At 37.8% G+C, this 17,344-nt stretch overlaps 2 protein-coding genes across 2 annotated transcripts in view; one reads left to right on the forward strand and one right to left on the reverse strand.

Moving 5' to 3' along the window:
• Positions 1 to 2,182, reverse strand: part of LOC134665860 (uncharacterized) — an 89,499-nt gene extending 87,317 nt beyond the window's left edge. The window contains exon 1 of the mRNA XM_063522893.1: positions 1,998 to 2,182. The gene's annotated coding sequence lies outside the window, so the exon portion shown is untranslated. The remainder of the gene's footprint in view (positions 1 to 1,997) is intronic.
• Positions 2,183 to 9,631: 7,449 nt separating this feature from the next.
• LOC134665841 (all trans-polyprenyl-diphosphate synthase PDSS2) overlaps positions 9,632 to 17,344 on the forward strand; it is a 31,368-nt gene continuing 23,655 nt past the window's right edge. The window contains exons 1-3 of the mRNA XM_063522869.1: positions 9,632 to 10,161; positions 11,215 to 11,346; positions 16,213 to 16,401. Of these exons, the coding sequence (XP_063378939.1) occupies positions 9,848 to 10,161; positions 11,215 to 11,346; positions 16,213 to 16,401 (635 nt within the window). The 5' untranslated portion in view covers positions 9,632 to 9,847. The remainder of the gene's footprint in view (positions 10,162 to 11,214; positions 11,347 to 16,212; positions 16,402 to 17,344) is intronic.

Genomic DNA, 17,344 nt, shown 5'->3' on the forward strand with positions numbered 1-17,344 from the left:
GACTTCTTCTAGGACGGCTGTGAAGAGTTTCGGCGATAGTGGGTCCCCCTGACGTACGCCTCTTTCTATTCTGATCTCTTTGCCTTCCTGCTCTAGTTTTATTGTGGCCCTGCTGTTGTTGTAAATGTTTTTTAGTATTCTGATGTATTTATTTTCGATACCTTGGTTTTTGAGTGCCTGCCAGATATTCTCGTGCTCTATTGTATCGAAAGCTTTACTGTAATCCACGAAGCAGCAGTAGAATGTTATGTTGTATTCCTTGCCTTTTTCGAACAATTGTTTGATGACATGAATGTGGTCCACAGTCGAGTACCCGCTCCTGAAGCCCGCTTGCTCTCTTGGTTGACTTTCCTCTAGCTTATTGGTTATTCTTTGGAGTATAACTTTAGCGAAGATTTTATATATATTCGAGGATAGGCTTATAGGTCTATAATTGTTGATGTTATTTTTATCACCTTTTTTGTGTAGAAGTATTATAGATGATGTTGTCCATTGGCAAGGGATTATCTCTTTTTGTAAGATTTCATTGAAGAGGTGTTTTAGAATTGGTATTAGGAGATTTTTATTTAGGATGAGGAACTCGTTACTTATGCCATCTGATCCTGAAGCTGTTTCTGTTTTTTGAGTTTTCACAGCCTTTTCTATTTCTTCATATAGTATTTCTGGTACTTTGCTGTCTCCTGATAGGGTTGTTGTCTGTGTAGTACTTTCACTTGAATATAATTCTCTGAAAAATGTCGGAATAATACCTTTCTATTAAATAATTAAATTTCAATTTGAATTTTTGCTTAATTTGGTAGGAATTACTGTAAATATAGCTTGCTTGTCCGGCCGGCTCTGATAACAATGTTAAAAAAAAAATTAATTCCTACTGTGGGAATTAATCATACAAAGGATTAAGACAAAGAGGTCTATTTGTAGAGACTGCAGTGATTTATGCCCTGTTTATCAAAAGCTTGTAAGTTGTAATAAGTGGAAGTACCTTTTTGACGGATTTTGTTAGAAAGGGACTTGCACTTGTATTACAAGTTGCAAGCTTTTGATAAACAGGGCACTAGGCTTGTAGTATGCGCTACTCATGCTTTTATAGCTCATTTACGTATATGTATACTGAGTATTGGCGCCGTATTAGCAAGATCATCACTCATCGAGATTTACAATGATGACCACGACCACTCTGGCAAGAGTGTACCGACTAAGAAGAAGAATACTGAGTAAGTATAATATGGTAAATTTATTAAATTGTGTGTACAATCTCGATCAGATATATTAGAGCTGCCAAGGTGCTCTAATCTGAATTGCCATGTCTTGACAATAGAGGTTTAGATATTTGTGAGCACCTTGGCTGATGTGACATATCTGGTGGCGACTGTACCTCAGTAGTTTTCTGTTGCATGGTTCTTAAAGTTTTGGATTGATACATGGATCTTTCAAAACAAGGGTGTCAACTATGACCAGAGAGCCTGCCAATTTAGCCTACAAAAAGACCCTAATTTCATACAATCTGGTCCACAAGAATTCAAACTACAGCCACAGAATAAATAATGGTACTAGCGTAGTAGTAGTAGCGCCGCCTGCCTGCGATACGGCCACATTTCAAAATTAATGATTATTGGAGATTAAATCTTAATTAAAAATAATAAAGTTAAGTTTCCTTTAAAAATGTTGGCGCCCAAGTGGCCGTATTGCACACAAGAAGAGAAAGATTTAGAATGTTTACAATTCATGTGTTGAATATTTCTTACTAAAAAAATACAAAATAAATTGTAATCTATAAAGCAAGAACATCAGGGATAGAATATTTTTATTTGGGGTCCATAAGTGACCATCGGACTGCGTCATACGCAGAATTCGTCAGTTGTGTTGATGAAATAGAAAGTAAACTATATAATAACAACTAGGTGCACTACACCCCTGTAACACGTATGCTACACGTGGCTACCAGACAGCCCAGAATTCAGACTATTTATTACCCACGCAAAAAGCCGAAATCTCACCTTAGAGTAAACGCAAAAAATTTGAAAGACTTTATTTGATGAAACCACTTCCCAACGATCACTATTTCACTGCAAGTATAACCAAATCACGAAAGTAATAATATATAATTTATATTTTCAATTGAGACACTGAATGCCGGCGATGCGTAGTGACCTTTCTACTGTCGACTACGGCGGCCGGTGGAGCGCGATTGACTGAAAAAAAAGATGAAATGTCTCAAATGTCAGAATTAGCAACGCTTCCCATTGGCTGAAAAGGATTGGTAAGTGTTACCAGCCAATAAGTGTAAAAACTACTATTGTGTAGAAAGTAAAATTGTGCTTTTATACTTTTTATAGAGTCTGACCAAGAACAGTCTGCAGCGGATTTGATAGCCCACGCAGGGTAGTCATAATTTCATAGAAGTTTGACGTTTAAAATAACACGTGCACTGCGTGGGCTATCATATCCGCTGCAGACTTTTGTTGGTCTGACTCTAGTTTGCCTTTGATTGTACGCTAGTACTAGCACCATACTAGCACCCAAAAGCCAGACTAGATATCCCAGATACTGAAATTACAGATTTATTTTGCCAATCCAGTACCCAATCTGTCCGACTTAGTGCTAAAATCGTCGTAGAATTTGGTAGATTGGGTGGTAAAATGTAAAACATAGCTTAGTTAAAATGTTGTCGAATTTTAGAACAATTTGAATACTATCCTATTGAATCATACTTTTTATTATCCTTCAATTTCAATCACTCGTTTGGGGATGACAAACGGATAGTCTTATCCGAGGAGAAAACGTTATTATTGTTTGTCTTTGTCACAGTCTCACAGTTTTTATAATTCCCCACCGTACCCACATTTACATACATTTAACAGTAACAGTTACATTTGAATATGGTTTATGGTGGGTTACAAATAACCCGACCAAATTACGTACCTATTAGTTTGTTTTTGGTATGTTGTTAGGAATGTTAAAATAAGACGTGTTTTCAATGTTGTCGCATTGCGTATGTTCTGTCCCTCACAGGGGCACGCGTATAGCACATATATAGAAAATATACTAGATCTATGATCTATCCAATGCCGAAAACAGTATATTTTTTATTAATTTAAAAACCTAGATTTTCATGCTAGAAAAGTTCAATATACTATCATGTAATCATACTATTTTTGTCTTTCACTAGTACTAGCACCCAAAAGAAAAGGATGAATATAGTTTTCCTAGTTCTTACTGACTGACAAATCGGTTTGACCAACTATATATTCAGGTACGCAGGTAGTAAGTGGTACTTAGGTCAATAATAGAAAATTTTTGGTGCAATATTAACTAAAATTCGACGTGCTAAGTATACCTCATAAAAATTAAAAAACGTGAAGCATTAAAAATTTGCTATCGGACGATAACCCTTCGTCTATGTATCGAAAACTCCCATATGTATGTGAAACGATATACATGGCAACATTGGTTTGAACGTCATTCTATCCATTCTCATTCGGTCGGTTGCGTAATTTCCGCTTCAAATAAGAGTGTGTTTACACTACCCGCTGATACCCTGAACCTGAACGATATGTATCACAGATTCACAGATGCATTTATTTTAATACTAGATGAAAACCCGGCTTCGCTCGGGTAAAATAAATTATAATAATAGGTACTAATTTTGAATTGAGTAATTATTTACTTTAAGACTTCAAACCTTCATCAAGGCAGTTACATACCTATCTCATCTCCGATAACTTTAAATCCATAACATACAGTTTAACTGGTTTACTAATATGTGGCCGAAAATTGTATGGCAAATTATCACTTCCCAAACTATTTTTCCCATAGTATCATTTGGCAAAACTATCAGATGGCAAACCAATGTTTCGCATATATAACATGTCGCAAATGATTATTTACAATATTATTGTATGGCAAAATATTTAGTTGGTCATGTTTCAAAATGTCTTTTATTGTTATGTCGAATGTATTGATAGGCATAAATTATTTTTCGCCTAATATTGTGATGCATACTACTAAATACCCTAATAATATAGTACTCAACTACTCATGGTACAAATTACAGTAGCATTTTATTTCGTTACGTAGGTAGTTTTTTCGAGATGTGCAGTTCAATGATGGAGGTAGTAATTTTGTTTACTACATTTCTGGCAACAGTTTGTTTTCGTGGGGTCGCAATTCTTACCTAACCTAACCCACTTTTCTGGCAACAGTTCGTTTTCTTGGGGGTCGCAGTTCTAACCTAACCTAACCCACCTTTCAGGCAACAGTTTGTTTTCGTGGGGTCGCAGTTCTAACCTAACCTAACCCACTTTTCTGGCAACAGTTCGTTTTCTCGGGGGTCGCAGTTCTAACCTAACCTAACCCACCTTTCAGGTAACAATTTGTTTTCGTGGGGTCGCAGTTCTAACCTAACCTAACCCACTTTTCTGGCAACAGTTTGTTTTCGTGGGATCGCAGTTCTACCGTAACCTAACCCACTTTTCTGGCAACAGTTCGTTTTCTCGGGGGTCGCAGTTCTAACTTAACCCACCTTTGAGGCAACAGTTTGTTTTCGTGGGGTCGCAGTTCTAACCTAACCTAACCCACTTTTCTGGCAACAGTTCGTTTTCTTGGGGATTGCAGTCATCTAACCTAAAACATGTTGGTACAGTCATCAAATCTATTAGCGTAGTGGCACCCGTCCATGGAAATATGTAGATACGTTTGTTAAAAAAAAAGCCACCAACAGGTCAAATAGCCATCAAAATATATTATGAAAAATAAGTATAAATAAAGCAAACGTTTTTTGACAATTAAGAGTTAGCTAAGTTGAAACATTTGCTCAGTGACTATTTGTCTTAATGAATTTTGGTAAAATGAACATCTACTAAATAAAATTGTGATCAAATAAAACGTATGCGAAGTTTCAATTTTGGCAAACGTTATGTAACAATAAATAGTTAGGTATAATAAAACATTTGCTTAGTGACTATTTTTCTAAATAAATCGTGGTAAAATGAACATCTGCTAAATAAAATTGTGGTCAAATAAAAATTATGCTAAATAATAATATGCTAAGCATTGGTTTGCCAACTAAAAGTACTGCAATAAGTTGGTTGGGAAGTGAAATTAGGCGAAAAATATTTCGGCGAGATGGCAGTACACCAGTTTAACTCTAAACGTACTATTCCGATATATCTTAAAACAAATATGTATGTAATAAAAAACCGGGCAAGTGCGAGTCGGACTCGCGCACGAAGGGTTCCGTGCCATAATGCAAAAAAAAAACAAAAAAAAGCTAAATAAAAAACGGTCACCCATCCAAGTACTGACCACTCCCGACGTTGCTTAACTTTGGTCAAAAATCACGTTTGTTGTATGGGAGCCCCATTTAAATCTTTATGTTATTTTGTTTTTAGTATTTGTTGTTATAGCGGCAACAGAAATAAAACATCTGTGAAAATTTCAACTGTCTAGCTATCACGGTTCGTGAGATACAGCCTGGTGACAGACAGACGGACAGACGGACGGACGGACGTTTTACCCTTTGGGTACGGAACCCTAAAAAACCTAATCTAACCCACGTTAGGTTTTTTAGGGTTCCGTACCCAAAGGGTAAAACGGGACCCTATTACTAAGACTTCGCTGTCCGTCCGTCCGTCCGTCTGTCACCAGGTTGTATCTCACGAACCGTGATAGCTAGACAGTTGAAATTTTCACAGATTATGTATTTCTGTTGCTACTTACATATCACGGTTCATGAGATACAGCCTGGTGACAGACAGACAGACGAACAGTGAAGTAAACTGAAATAAATGTCATATACCTACTAAGAAAGACCGGCCAAGTGCGAGTCGGACTCGCGCACGAAAGGTTTCGTGCCATTACGCACAAAACGGCAAAAAAATACGTTTGTTGCATGGGAGCCCCACTTTATTTATTTTATTCCGTTTTTAGTACTTATTTGTTCATGAGATACAACCTACAGACAGACGGATAGAGGAGTCTTAGTAATAGTAGGGTCTTGTTTTTACCCTTCGGGTACGGAACCCTAATAAAGTGTATAGATTTGTAACACAGCAGAGATCTAGTCTTTCTAGTGACTAATAGCCTTGTATGCTTGTTTGCCACCAACATGGCATTTAAAACATATTAATAAAAACTTACTCATTTCATCGGCCATATACAGCCTAGTATTGGCTTTAATATATATTGGGTCTGAAATATTTTTTTTATTTAATTTTTTAGTATGTATAGCGGCAACAGAAATACATCATTTGTGAAAATTTCAACTGTCTAGTTATCACGGTTCATAAGATCATGAAATACAGACAGACGGACGGACAGACGGACAGTGGAGTCTTAGTAATAGGGTCCCGTTTTTACCCTTTGGGTATGGAACCCTAAAAAGTGACCAAGAGCTCCAGTGCCCCAGGCTGGAATCGAAACAGCATCCTCTGCTATAGCCGCTGGTGCCTGTGCCATTTGGCCACCGGACCCCAGCGGCATAGGTCGAATTTTTCCAAGTATATGCACTTCTTACTGAAGGCCCAGCGTTCCACCTGGCCGCCCCTAAGGTAAAATTGAAATTATGTAGAATTGGGATTATGTAGAATTAAGCTTCTGTAAAATTGAAATTATGTAGATTTGGGAATCTGTAAAATTGAAAATCTGTAGAATTGGTAATCTGTGATAGGAATCTGTAGAAATGAGACTAAACCCTTAGTAATGTGGTAATAGGGGTCCCGTTTTTAGCCTTTGGGTGCAGAATCTAAAAATCAACCTTGTTTTGGTACTATGTACTAAGCTTCACTATGACTCTGAAATTGTAGCAGTAATTAATTTTGTTTTAGTTGTCACCTGACGATTTATTTAAGTCAAACTCTGAAGTTATTATTTTACACTTTTATTTGAATCAGCATAAAATATATCTTTTTATATATACTATATATATATATTAATCTTATATTCAACTTACATTGACTCCAGAGATTACTTCTTCTTAAACCTTGTGTTTTCCCGGCCTAGCACCGGGGTCTGCTTTCCTGCTCAGTCTCCATTTTGCCCAGTCTTCGGCATCCACTCACATCACTCAGATCACTTATTATTAAAAAATTAGCTTCATTCAATTCACTGATAAGCCTAAAGTTTGATTCTTTGAAGTTAGTCTAAAACACAAATACCAAATATGTCCACCATACACTGTAGTTGTTCGCACTGGTTCCCACTGGATCATATAATCAGAGTGGAGTCAACTGGTTCTTAAACTCAAGAGTTTCTTTGAATTACTTTTGTGACTTAACTTCACTTTCATCTCGCTTTAGTTTGTCAAGCACATTCCTTCAAGGTTCTTCCTTCCATTCTGAAATGTATAAATACAACTGAGTATACTGTATATAAAATTTGTGTCCCGTCTGGTCTAGTGGGTGGTGACCTTACCTATAAAGCCAAAGGTCTTGGGTTTGAATCCTGGTAAGGGCATTTATTTGTGTGATGAGCCGAGATGTTTGTTACCGAGTCATGGATGTTTTCTATGTATTTAAGTACTTCCAAAGAGACGTTCAGCGCTATCAGCTATGAACTTTGTAACATGTAATGGGTCTCACATATGGAATACAATGGGAACTATTGTCATAAACCAACAATTGTGGCAAGGTTTGTCCAAGTAACAAAATTATGTGAGAAATTATGTATCAACAACAAAACAATAATGAAAGTTGAAACAATTATGTGGTTTGAAGATACTCACGATTTTCGGCATAGGTTTATATATTTGTTTTACGCGTTGGTGCCGTGTCATCGTCTAGTTAATCTAGTTATCATGGTTCATGAGATCTTGAGATACAGCCTGGTGACAGACAGACGGACAGCAGAGTCTTAGTATTTAATAGGGTCCCGTTTTTACCCTTTGGGTATGGAACCCTAAAAAGTGACCAAGGCCTCCAGTGCCCCAGGCTGGAATCAAAGCAGCGTCCTCTGCTATCGCAGCAGGTGCCTGTGCCATTCTTCCACCGGGCCACGGCGGCATAGGTCGAATTTTTGAATACTAAACACAATACTCCCATGGAACGCTTTGAAGTTCAAATCTCGTTACGTTACGATGGCGTTTGCACTTTGCACTATGTTCGGTGACTATTTTTTATTGTTAACACACACAATACACTATTTAACAGGTTTTTATCACGTATTTTCGAATAAATTAGTAATTCAAAACACCTCAAAGTCGAATGGTTTGACGTCTAGGCAGTGTTGCAATCGTCTTAAAAGCCGTAACAGACTATCGCACGTTCTGGCTTAAAAAAAATTATGTAATAAATATACCGGTATCCATATGAAACGAAACTTAATGCAAATAATAACCATTATACATACCGGAGTCATCAAATAAACAGTAATATTCGTCTTGCTTTTTATTTAAAAAAAAAACGACCAACCTAACTTGTAAGCATGTTTGCAGTTTCTAAACGCAACAAACGCTGTCAAATGACAATCAACAAATTGAACATTTGCATTCTTTGTCGAAATTTTTTCACTTTTAAATGCAAAATACTCGATAATACGAATTTTGCGGATACATGTTCTCGATTCAAAAGTGATATTTTTTCAAGCTCTTTCGATTGAGCATAATTTCATTTAGGTCTACCGTTAAACCGGCTCGCGTTTATATATAAAGAAGTCAACCCGAAAACTATTGCCCTTTCTTAAAAAACCGGGCAAGTGCGAGTCAGACTCGCGCACGAAGGGTTCCGTACCATAATGCAAAAAAAAACAAAAAAAAGCAAAAAAAAAAAAAACGGTCACCCATCCAAGTACTGACCACTCCCGACGTTGCTTAACTTTGGTCAAAAATCACGTTTGTTGTATGGGAGCCCCATTTAAATCTTTATTTTATTCTATTTTTAGTATTTGTTGTTATAGCGGCAACAGAAATACATCATCTGTGAAAATTTCAACTGTCTAGCTATCACGGTTCGTGAGATACAGCCTGGTGACAGACGGACGGACAGCGAAGTCTTAGTAATAGGGTCCCGTTTTACCCTTTGGGTACGGAACCCTAAAAACTACTTACCTACTGATTCTATACTCCGGCACACCCACTTGGTAGTGGTAAAGTCGACAAATTTAAAAAATAAAGGCGCGAAGGGTTGACCTACCATAGAAAATTTGAAATTCGCCCCTTTTTCTACTGACAAGGTGGGTGTGATTGAGTATATTATATTTTATGTAACTTTAATTCAACCCTTCGCGCCTAGATTTTTAGGGTTCCGTAGTCAACTATAATCCTTTTCAAATAGGTAGCTTTTTTCGTTCTGTACGTCCCAGCTGTCGTCAAAACAGAAACACAAAATTTTTGGGCACAAGACAAGATAAAAAAAATCTAGTCAATGTGCAACCTTCTTAACAATTACGTCCTTCATGATCATGATTCATAATCAAATTTAATATATTAATATTGCTGGCGCCACTGTCTACGTGAAATGTCAATTTTGTACTAATAAACTACTATTTCCATTAACGTCCACTGCCTATTAAATTCAGTCGAGTTGCATATTTACATCATCACATTCGCTTTGGTATAGCGATTCGTTCATTCATTCAATCCAACTTTGAGTTCCGGTCAGCCGTCAGCCAAACTGTCAGTTACTTATTTTCGCGCGAAAGTGGAAGGCGACTCTCGCGCAGCTACTTCGCTCGTTAGTTTATTTACGAAAGAAATTCTCGTTTATGCAATGCTTGCATAAACCCTAGAATACTTCAGTGTAATAAATTGTGTAACGTGTTAAATCTCTCGAAGTGGTTTTACAGTGTTTAGTGCTATTTTAAATTTCAAAACTGTTTTTCTTTGTTTTCAAAGGAGTGTTTACAAATCACCAGAATGAGTTTGAGTCGTTTACGTAGTGTCGTTAGGGCCGACTTGGTGAAAGTTTCTTCTACAAGCGCGTTGGTGTCGAAATTACGGGGACCTTGTTCGGGAAGGGACTTGAGCACATCCGAGGCCCACCGCGTCACGATTGCTCAACATACGCCGAAGCCAGATTGGAACCGAGCAGTGAGCGAAGCAGAGAAAATCGTGGGATACCCAACTTCGTTTCTTAGTCTGCGATGGGTTATGAGTGATGAAATCGCAAATGTCGCTTTGCACTTGCGAAAATTAGTCGGGAGCAATCATCCTTTATTGAAAACTGCCAAGTGAGTATAGAAACACACCAAACGTACTGTGTATTATATTCACTGTAAATTAATTCGTTCATTAAGTTGCATTCATGCAATTTATGCAATTAGGTATTTACCGTAAACTGCGTACCTAAAGAACACGCGCAAGACGCGCAAGAGTTTATATAAAAGTTTGAACATTAAAGTACCTAATCATATTACATCGAAAACATTTAGTAATATTTTGTCTGTTTTTTCCACAATTCGCTGGTAAAATACTACGCACATTACTAATATCCCAAATTAATTAGGTATTCGATAGCCGCGCGAGCGCGCGTTCGTGCAGGTTTCGCAATTTCAATGTGCGATTTGCAACACGCGGTTATTAGGTATCTCATTATTAGCTGGTTAGGTCTGTTCAAGGTTTGCGTTTCTGTCAATCTCTAATCTAAAGGCATAATAGGTACCTATTCTACTTATTTACTTGGGCCATTTATAGGGTTCCGTAACTAAAAAGGAAAAAAATGGAACCCTTATTATAGGATCTCTTATGTTGTCCGTCCGTCCGTCTGTTTGTTTGTCAAAACTCTTTATCTCAGGAACGCGTGGAGGTATATTTGTAATCATAGGTATGATAGGTAGGTAAACTAGGTACCTACACAATCTAGAAGCTTTGATGATAAACTAAGTAAATAGTTAACGAGTTACGTTATTGTAATATCTATATCCGTTTCTCGTAATAGTAAATTTTCAGTCGATTTTTACGTAGCTATTGAATAAAAATTCTACACGTTTAAATTTTTACCACTGTTTCAGGGCACACTCTTAAAGGCAGGATATTTTTTTTCAGTAGGTACTTGAGACTCAAATAAAAAAACAAACGGGATATATAGTTTGTACCAGAATCGTTGAATTTTATTGGATTGTCCAAATGTTCACAGAAGTAACCTTTTTATAAAATGTATTTTCATCCACCTACTAGTATATCATAATATTCATAACCGCGGAAGGGATTTAATCAATCGCTATCGGAATTTAAGCAATTCATTTTCCGTGTCTCTCTTCCTTTAAGTATAAAATCGCCCACAGGAACCTGATCTACAATGGCAAGAACAACATGCAGGCGTGGGGGCTCATCGTGCTGCTGGTGTCAAAGGCGGCCGGCCACAGCCCGGAGATACCGGACATGGAGCAAGACAAAGCTGCTGGAGTGTTACACAGGTAATGTCACAGGCTATAACCGCGAATATCGAAATTCGTCAATAGCGGGCATTTTTCTCTGTCACTCTACGTCTAAAGCACGCAAAGCTCTTTATGCAAGGAGTAGACTCCGGCTGGAGCAAAAAGCTTTGGAAACTTAGCAAAAAACAACTCCAAGTCATAACGGGGGTGTTTACTGGCCATTACGGGGTCAAAGCAATTCTGGCCAAGATGGGACACTCTGCACAACACCGATTGTCGTATGTGAGGTGAAGAGGAAGAGACAGTAAAACACCTAATGTGTGAATGTCACGCCCTCGCCAGACGAAGAATGAAGGACTTTGGAGCAGGATATCTGGAACCAAAGAACTTTAAAACGCTACCATGAGCTCCATCATCCGATACATAGATATGGTGGGAAAAGCTCTTGAGTAGTTCACGGATCCTTTCTAGGGATAATTGTACAAAAGATCCCTATGGGTCGAAGTGTATCCAAGCAAGGGCCCCCGAAAACAATAAGATAAGATAATTACTTACGTCTTAAAGAGAGTAAAAAAGAAAGATCCCCGCAATTTGCGAATTTCGGTTTTCGCCGTAAGGCCCCTTAAATTTATCGCCAAATCATGATTGAAAACACATTGAAAAGCTGTTTGACGAGAGACGAAAAGTTACTAAAAATATACGAGCAAGATTTTGTGGGGTAAATTCACCACCTAAAGCCGAGTTGGTAAAGAACAAAGGACCGCTTTGGGTCAGTCAGAGAGAGTCTAATCAAATTAAATATTGGGATAGGCCCATTGTGGAAGGTCAGTAGGCCACGGGGCCCACATAGGCAGCGCAAGTCCGCTAGGCAGGGCTTTCATTTCCATTATCGGATTCAAATCTGCTTGATTGATAAAATTTATCGGTAACTTAAATTGCTTATTAGCTAGAATGGCAAACATTACTTTTCGTGACAAAAATTCGTGTAGGTACATTAAACATTTTCGTGTCAATTTCTGGTGCAAGCACTTGAAAACTTATTTTATGCAGGTTTCATAATGCCGTTTTTATTTATCATTACATTAATGACGTTGTTTTCCCAATGACCCAAATGTTTCCGCAGTAAATGTAGACAAACAAAACAGTGAAACTCGAAGGCAACGCGTGCGCAACGCTTCGTGTTCTTTCGTGGTGCGTCACGTGATGGTCACGCGACGCTATTGCTAAGTATTTTATGACGCTATAAAGTATAAACCGTAAATAGGTATGTAAGTATGTAATTAATTAGAGTATGACTAGTAAAGTTGACAAAAAAGAAGTTAGATAGTTATTTCTTCTGCTTTGAATATGCTGACTGTATTTGCACCTCTCAACTAGAAAGAAAGACACAGTTAATCACTAGTTTCTTCTGAAAAAGAAGTAACTGAATTATTTCATTACGTACGTAGATACATCTAGTTGGATGGATCTGGGTGTTTAATTTGCCCTGAGATATCACCATCGTCCTCTAAGCAAAATATGTTCCTAGAAAACCAACCATCCAGGCGAAGTGTATTTTTTAACTATTTTTGTCTCCACTCGCCAATCTACAGTGGCAAATTGGCAATTTTAAGTTGGTTTTCCGTTTTTTATTTGAACGGGTTTACCGTTCCAAAATACGCCCCCATTTTGAGAAGAATACCGGTCCATATAGCCCACACAATGATTGTCTTCTGCAAATTGCCGGGGGTCACAGCAACGTGACAATCATTCTCTTTAGATCCAGTCGATAGTAGAAAATATAAAAACTTTTTACAAAAAAAAGAAAACCGACTTCAAAAAGGATGAAATAAAATATTATCCTTTTTAAGTCTATGCGTTACCAACTGATATGTTTGAAGTCGGTGCCAAGCCAACTTTTGAAGCATACCATGATTTTGGTGCGATTCTATAATGATTTACGTTGGATTGCCTTACACGACGACAATGAACGTACTTTCTGTAGGTACAGTCGTCGTTAAAAATATGTTTACACTTTTCGTCTTATATTACATATTACAAAGGAGTACGGTGCAAAAGTGTAAACATATCTTTGACGTCGACTGTACCTAAGAACACACGATCAAATCTTCTTGGTACAGTCCGTACCATGTTTGTCGGCACGCAAGCGTGGGATTGGGACTGAGTTATTTCCCGTCCCTTATTCAGAGGACTACATTTCAAAATATAAAACAATTCAAGGAATTTACTTTCTTGCCAATTTTCACCTAAAGCGGTTCAGTTGTTTAGCCATGAAAAGGCGACAAAGAGGCAGACAGAATTACTTACACATTTATAATTAGTTATTAGTACAGTTCTAATGGGATTTATAGTCATAAAGCTGATTATTTTTGACGGGTATTGTTACTACTTGGCTTGGCACCGACTTCAAACATATCAGTTGGTAACGCATAGACTTAAAAAGGATAATATTTTATTTCATCCTTTTTGAAGTCGGTTTTCTTTTTTTTGTAAAAAGTTTTTATTTTTCCATTTTTAGTTTTTAACGCATTGTTAAAAAGTGCGCGACGCATGAATGAAAAACAACATCATGATTAACACTAAATTCGTGTACCTACTTTAATAAATATGTACTTAATCAGGAATTTTTTCGAGTCCGTCTGGGAAATTATAATTCCTGACACTACACTAAATCCATCCTCCGCCCCGCCGCTGACCCAATCCCTCAACTCCTCGATCACTCTACCTCACAGCGCATCAACCCCTGATCCATGAACCCCTCGACCCTGAACCAGCAGCCCTTCAACCGCCATTCCCTTAACTTCGCTTCGCCTTAACTCCTAACCCTAACCCCCGATCAGTAGCCTTACCAGCTTACCAAGAGTTTGACATTGATTTATTCGCTAGCGTGTGTGTAACTTACTTTCTTTGCATCTCGCTCGTACTGGTATATTAGTGCGAGCGAGATGCATAAATAGTAAGTTACGAAGACGTTAGCGTCGCTAACTTAGCGAATATGTCAATGTCAAACTCGTGGTAAGGCTACACTTGGCTACACTTGCACTACATCAAATTGGCGGTTTTCGGAAGCAAATGCTCGAGTTACTTTAGAAAACACCGAAATCACTTTACACGTGCCTTTAAAAACTGAGGAGTTCCCTCAATTCCTCGTGGATTCCATCATCAGACCAGAACCAAAAATAATACGGAAACACCTTGGAGGTAACTCCTTCCAAACAAAAAAAGAATTACTCAAATCGGATCACAGGTGCCGGAGTAATTGCTGAACATACTACATTTAAAAAATCATCATCATTATCATCAAAACAATCATCATCATCAGGTCTACTTCATCAAAGTGGTGGTTTTCGGGAGAAAATGCTCGAGTTGCTTAAGAAAACACCCAAATCACCATGCATGTGCCTTTAAAAATTGAGGAGTTCCCTCAATTCCTCATGGATTCCATCATCAGACCAGAACCAAAAATAATACGGAAACACCGTGGAGGTAACTCCTTCCAAACAAAAAAATAATTACTCAAATCGGATCACAGGTGCCGGAGTAATCGCTGAACATACTACATTTAAAAAATCATCATCATTATCATCAAAACAATCATCATCATCAGGTCTACTTCATCAAAGTGGTGGTTTTCGGGAGAAAATGCTCGAGTTGCTTAAGAAATCACCCAAATCACCATGCATGTGCCTTTAAAAATTGAGGAGTTCCCTCAATTCCTCATGGATCCCATCATCAGAACAGAACCAAATTAAAATGGGACCAACTCGGAGGTAGCTCCTTTCAAACAAAAAAAGAATTACTCAAATCGGACTACGGATGTCGGAGTAATCGGTGAACGTACATAGAAAAAAAAAAAAAAAAAATAGCCACAACCGAATACAGAACCTCCTCCTTCTATGAAATGGAAGTCGGTTAAAAAATAAGAATACTTTATAATAGTGTAAGAATAGTTAATAAAATTGTAATACTTTTCTATTTCTTTACGGCGGCGACGTGACCATTTTTTCCAATACGAGAAGTGTGTACCCAAGTTTGTTAAAGTTTATTAGCGAAAGCGAAAGTAAGATTTAACATTTGCTAGACATATTAATGACGTCACGATATAGTTAATTCGTTTTGATTATTTCATTCTTGTAAGTGGCACCTCTCATTTCAGCAGGCTTACGGAAGCAGGTGCAAATGGTACAATTATGAACTAACCTGTAATACGTTAGATTGAATTGTTAGTTTTATTTTATAAAATTGTTGATGTTATTATTTTTGCTTTTATGTAAATTCAATGTTGACGTGTAAAAGTGCCCTTGTGGCCTATTTGCTGAATAAATGTTGATGTTTGATGATGATGTTTGAACCCACATATCTATTGGTTGTGAATGGATATCATTAAATTAAAATGTGGCATTCACAGACATAGAATATACATACCTACTATCTACCTATACATAAATAAGTCGATTTTTAACTTGTTTCTTAAGGGCCCCACTGATTAACAGTCCGCCGGACGGTATCGGCCTGTCAGTTGTTCGGAACTGTCAAAATTTTGTTCTAACTGACAGGCCGATACCGTCCGGCGGACTGTTAATCAGTGGGCTCCTTTAGGTGTATTTATTTTACTTAAAAACATAATAAAGAACATGTAATTAAGTCATATACCTATAGAAAAAGACCAAATCATTATCCTGAATTTGAAAGGGTATTAAGTAAGCCTAAAATTTCTGGTTGTGACTTCGCTCAAAACTGAACCCGACCCGACGTGCAATGTAGTTTTCGGGAGTATCAAAACTGGGATAGTATCACCTTTATTTTTAAATTAAACATTTTGAGTACAAAAATAAAGATAAATCTCAATGTGAAATTGTGAACTGAAGATAAACTTTGTGTATAACCCAGTGATTTCGTCCACAGCCAACGTGCGTTAGCCGAAGTGACGGAGATGATCCGGACGTCCCACCTGGTCCACAAGGCGCTGGTCAACATGAACACACGGCAGCTCACTGTAGCTGAGCCCGACGACATGACCTTTGGCAACAAAATAGCGCTGCTCAGCGGAGACTACCTGCTCGCTAATTCGTGCTCGGAGCTTGCTAACTTGAGGTGAGTTTTTTGGTGTCTGTATACGGACTGTGTAGGTCTGCCATCAGTGCCATCTTGTGGCCTAAATTGGAAACTTAAACGTTTATTGACACTGTATTTTGAAAATTAAAAAGTATGTTCGTGCACGCCCCTCTTCAGCTCATGCACGCTGCCATGCACGAGTTGCACGTAGACACAAAATGTAAAAACTGCATGAAAAACAATTTCTTCCATTTGTGGCTTTTCTTGTGTCCTTTATTGACTTAGGGTGGCCTCGAAGAATCTTGTGTTCTGATCTTGGATAGAAAGAAAATAGCAAAATCGTTGATTTTCACTGACTGACAATGACTGATAGTTAATAACAAAGGTCATTAAAATAATCCACTCAGGAGGCCGATTTTTGAATTTCGAGCGTTCGATTTCGTCACTCGAAAACCGGCGAAATGCTTATTTTGGAAATACGAGCGATAGAAATTGGGAATGTAGTGGTATTGACCACTCGATTTCAATTGTATTAATTAGTAGAATTTAAATGCCGGGTACTGGAGATATTATTGAACGAAATACACGAAATCGAGCGACCGAAATTAAAAAATCGGCCCCCTGTAAAGTTTCGGAACCGGAACTGTAAAAGCTTGGTGCCATGAATAATTCTTATGTAAGTTTTTGTCAACTTGATCGAAAAATGTTAATGCCATTCATAGGCCGTTTTGTAACCGGCCGGTTCGAAATCTTTCCGAATATTGTTGTGAGGGAGTAGTTTTATACCGTTAGAAATAGAAGTATAATGGCCTCATGGAAAATTAAAGGCGGGGTCAACATGTACCTAATAGTACTTTTTAGGACACTACGCACTATGTAATGGGCCCAACTAACTCCTCTATGTTAATACTACCAGTATTATCGGTACGTAAAATAGTGTATGTAAAAGCGCTCCAAACCTTTACATATCTCGCCTCCTCGG

The sequence above is a fragment of the Cydia fagiglandana genome, chromosome 7 (genome assembly GCF_963556715.1).
Source record: "Cydia fagiglandana chromosome 7, ilCydFagi1.1, whole genome shotgun sequence".
Classification (NCBI taxonomy): Eukaryota; Metazoa; Arthropoda; class Insecta; order Lepidoptera; family Tortricidae; genus Cydia; species Cydia fagiglandana.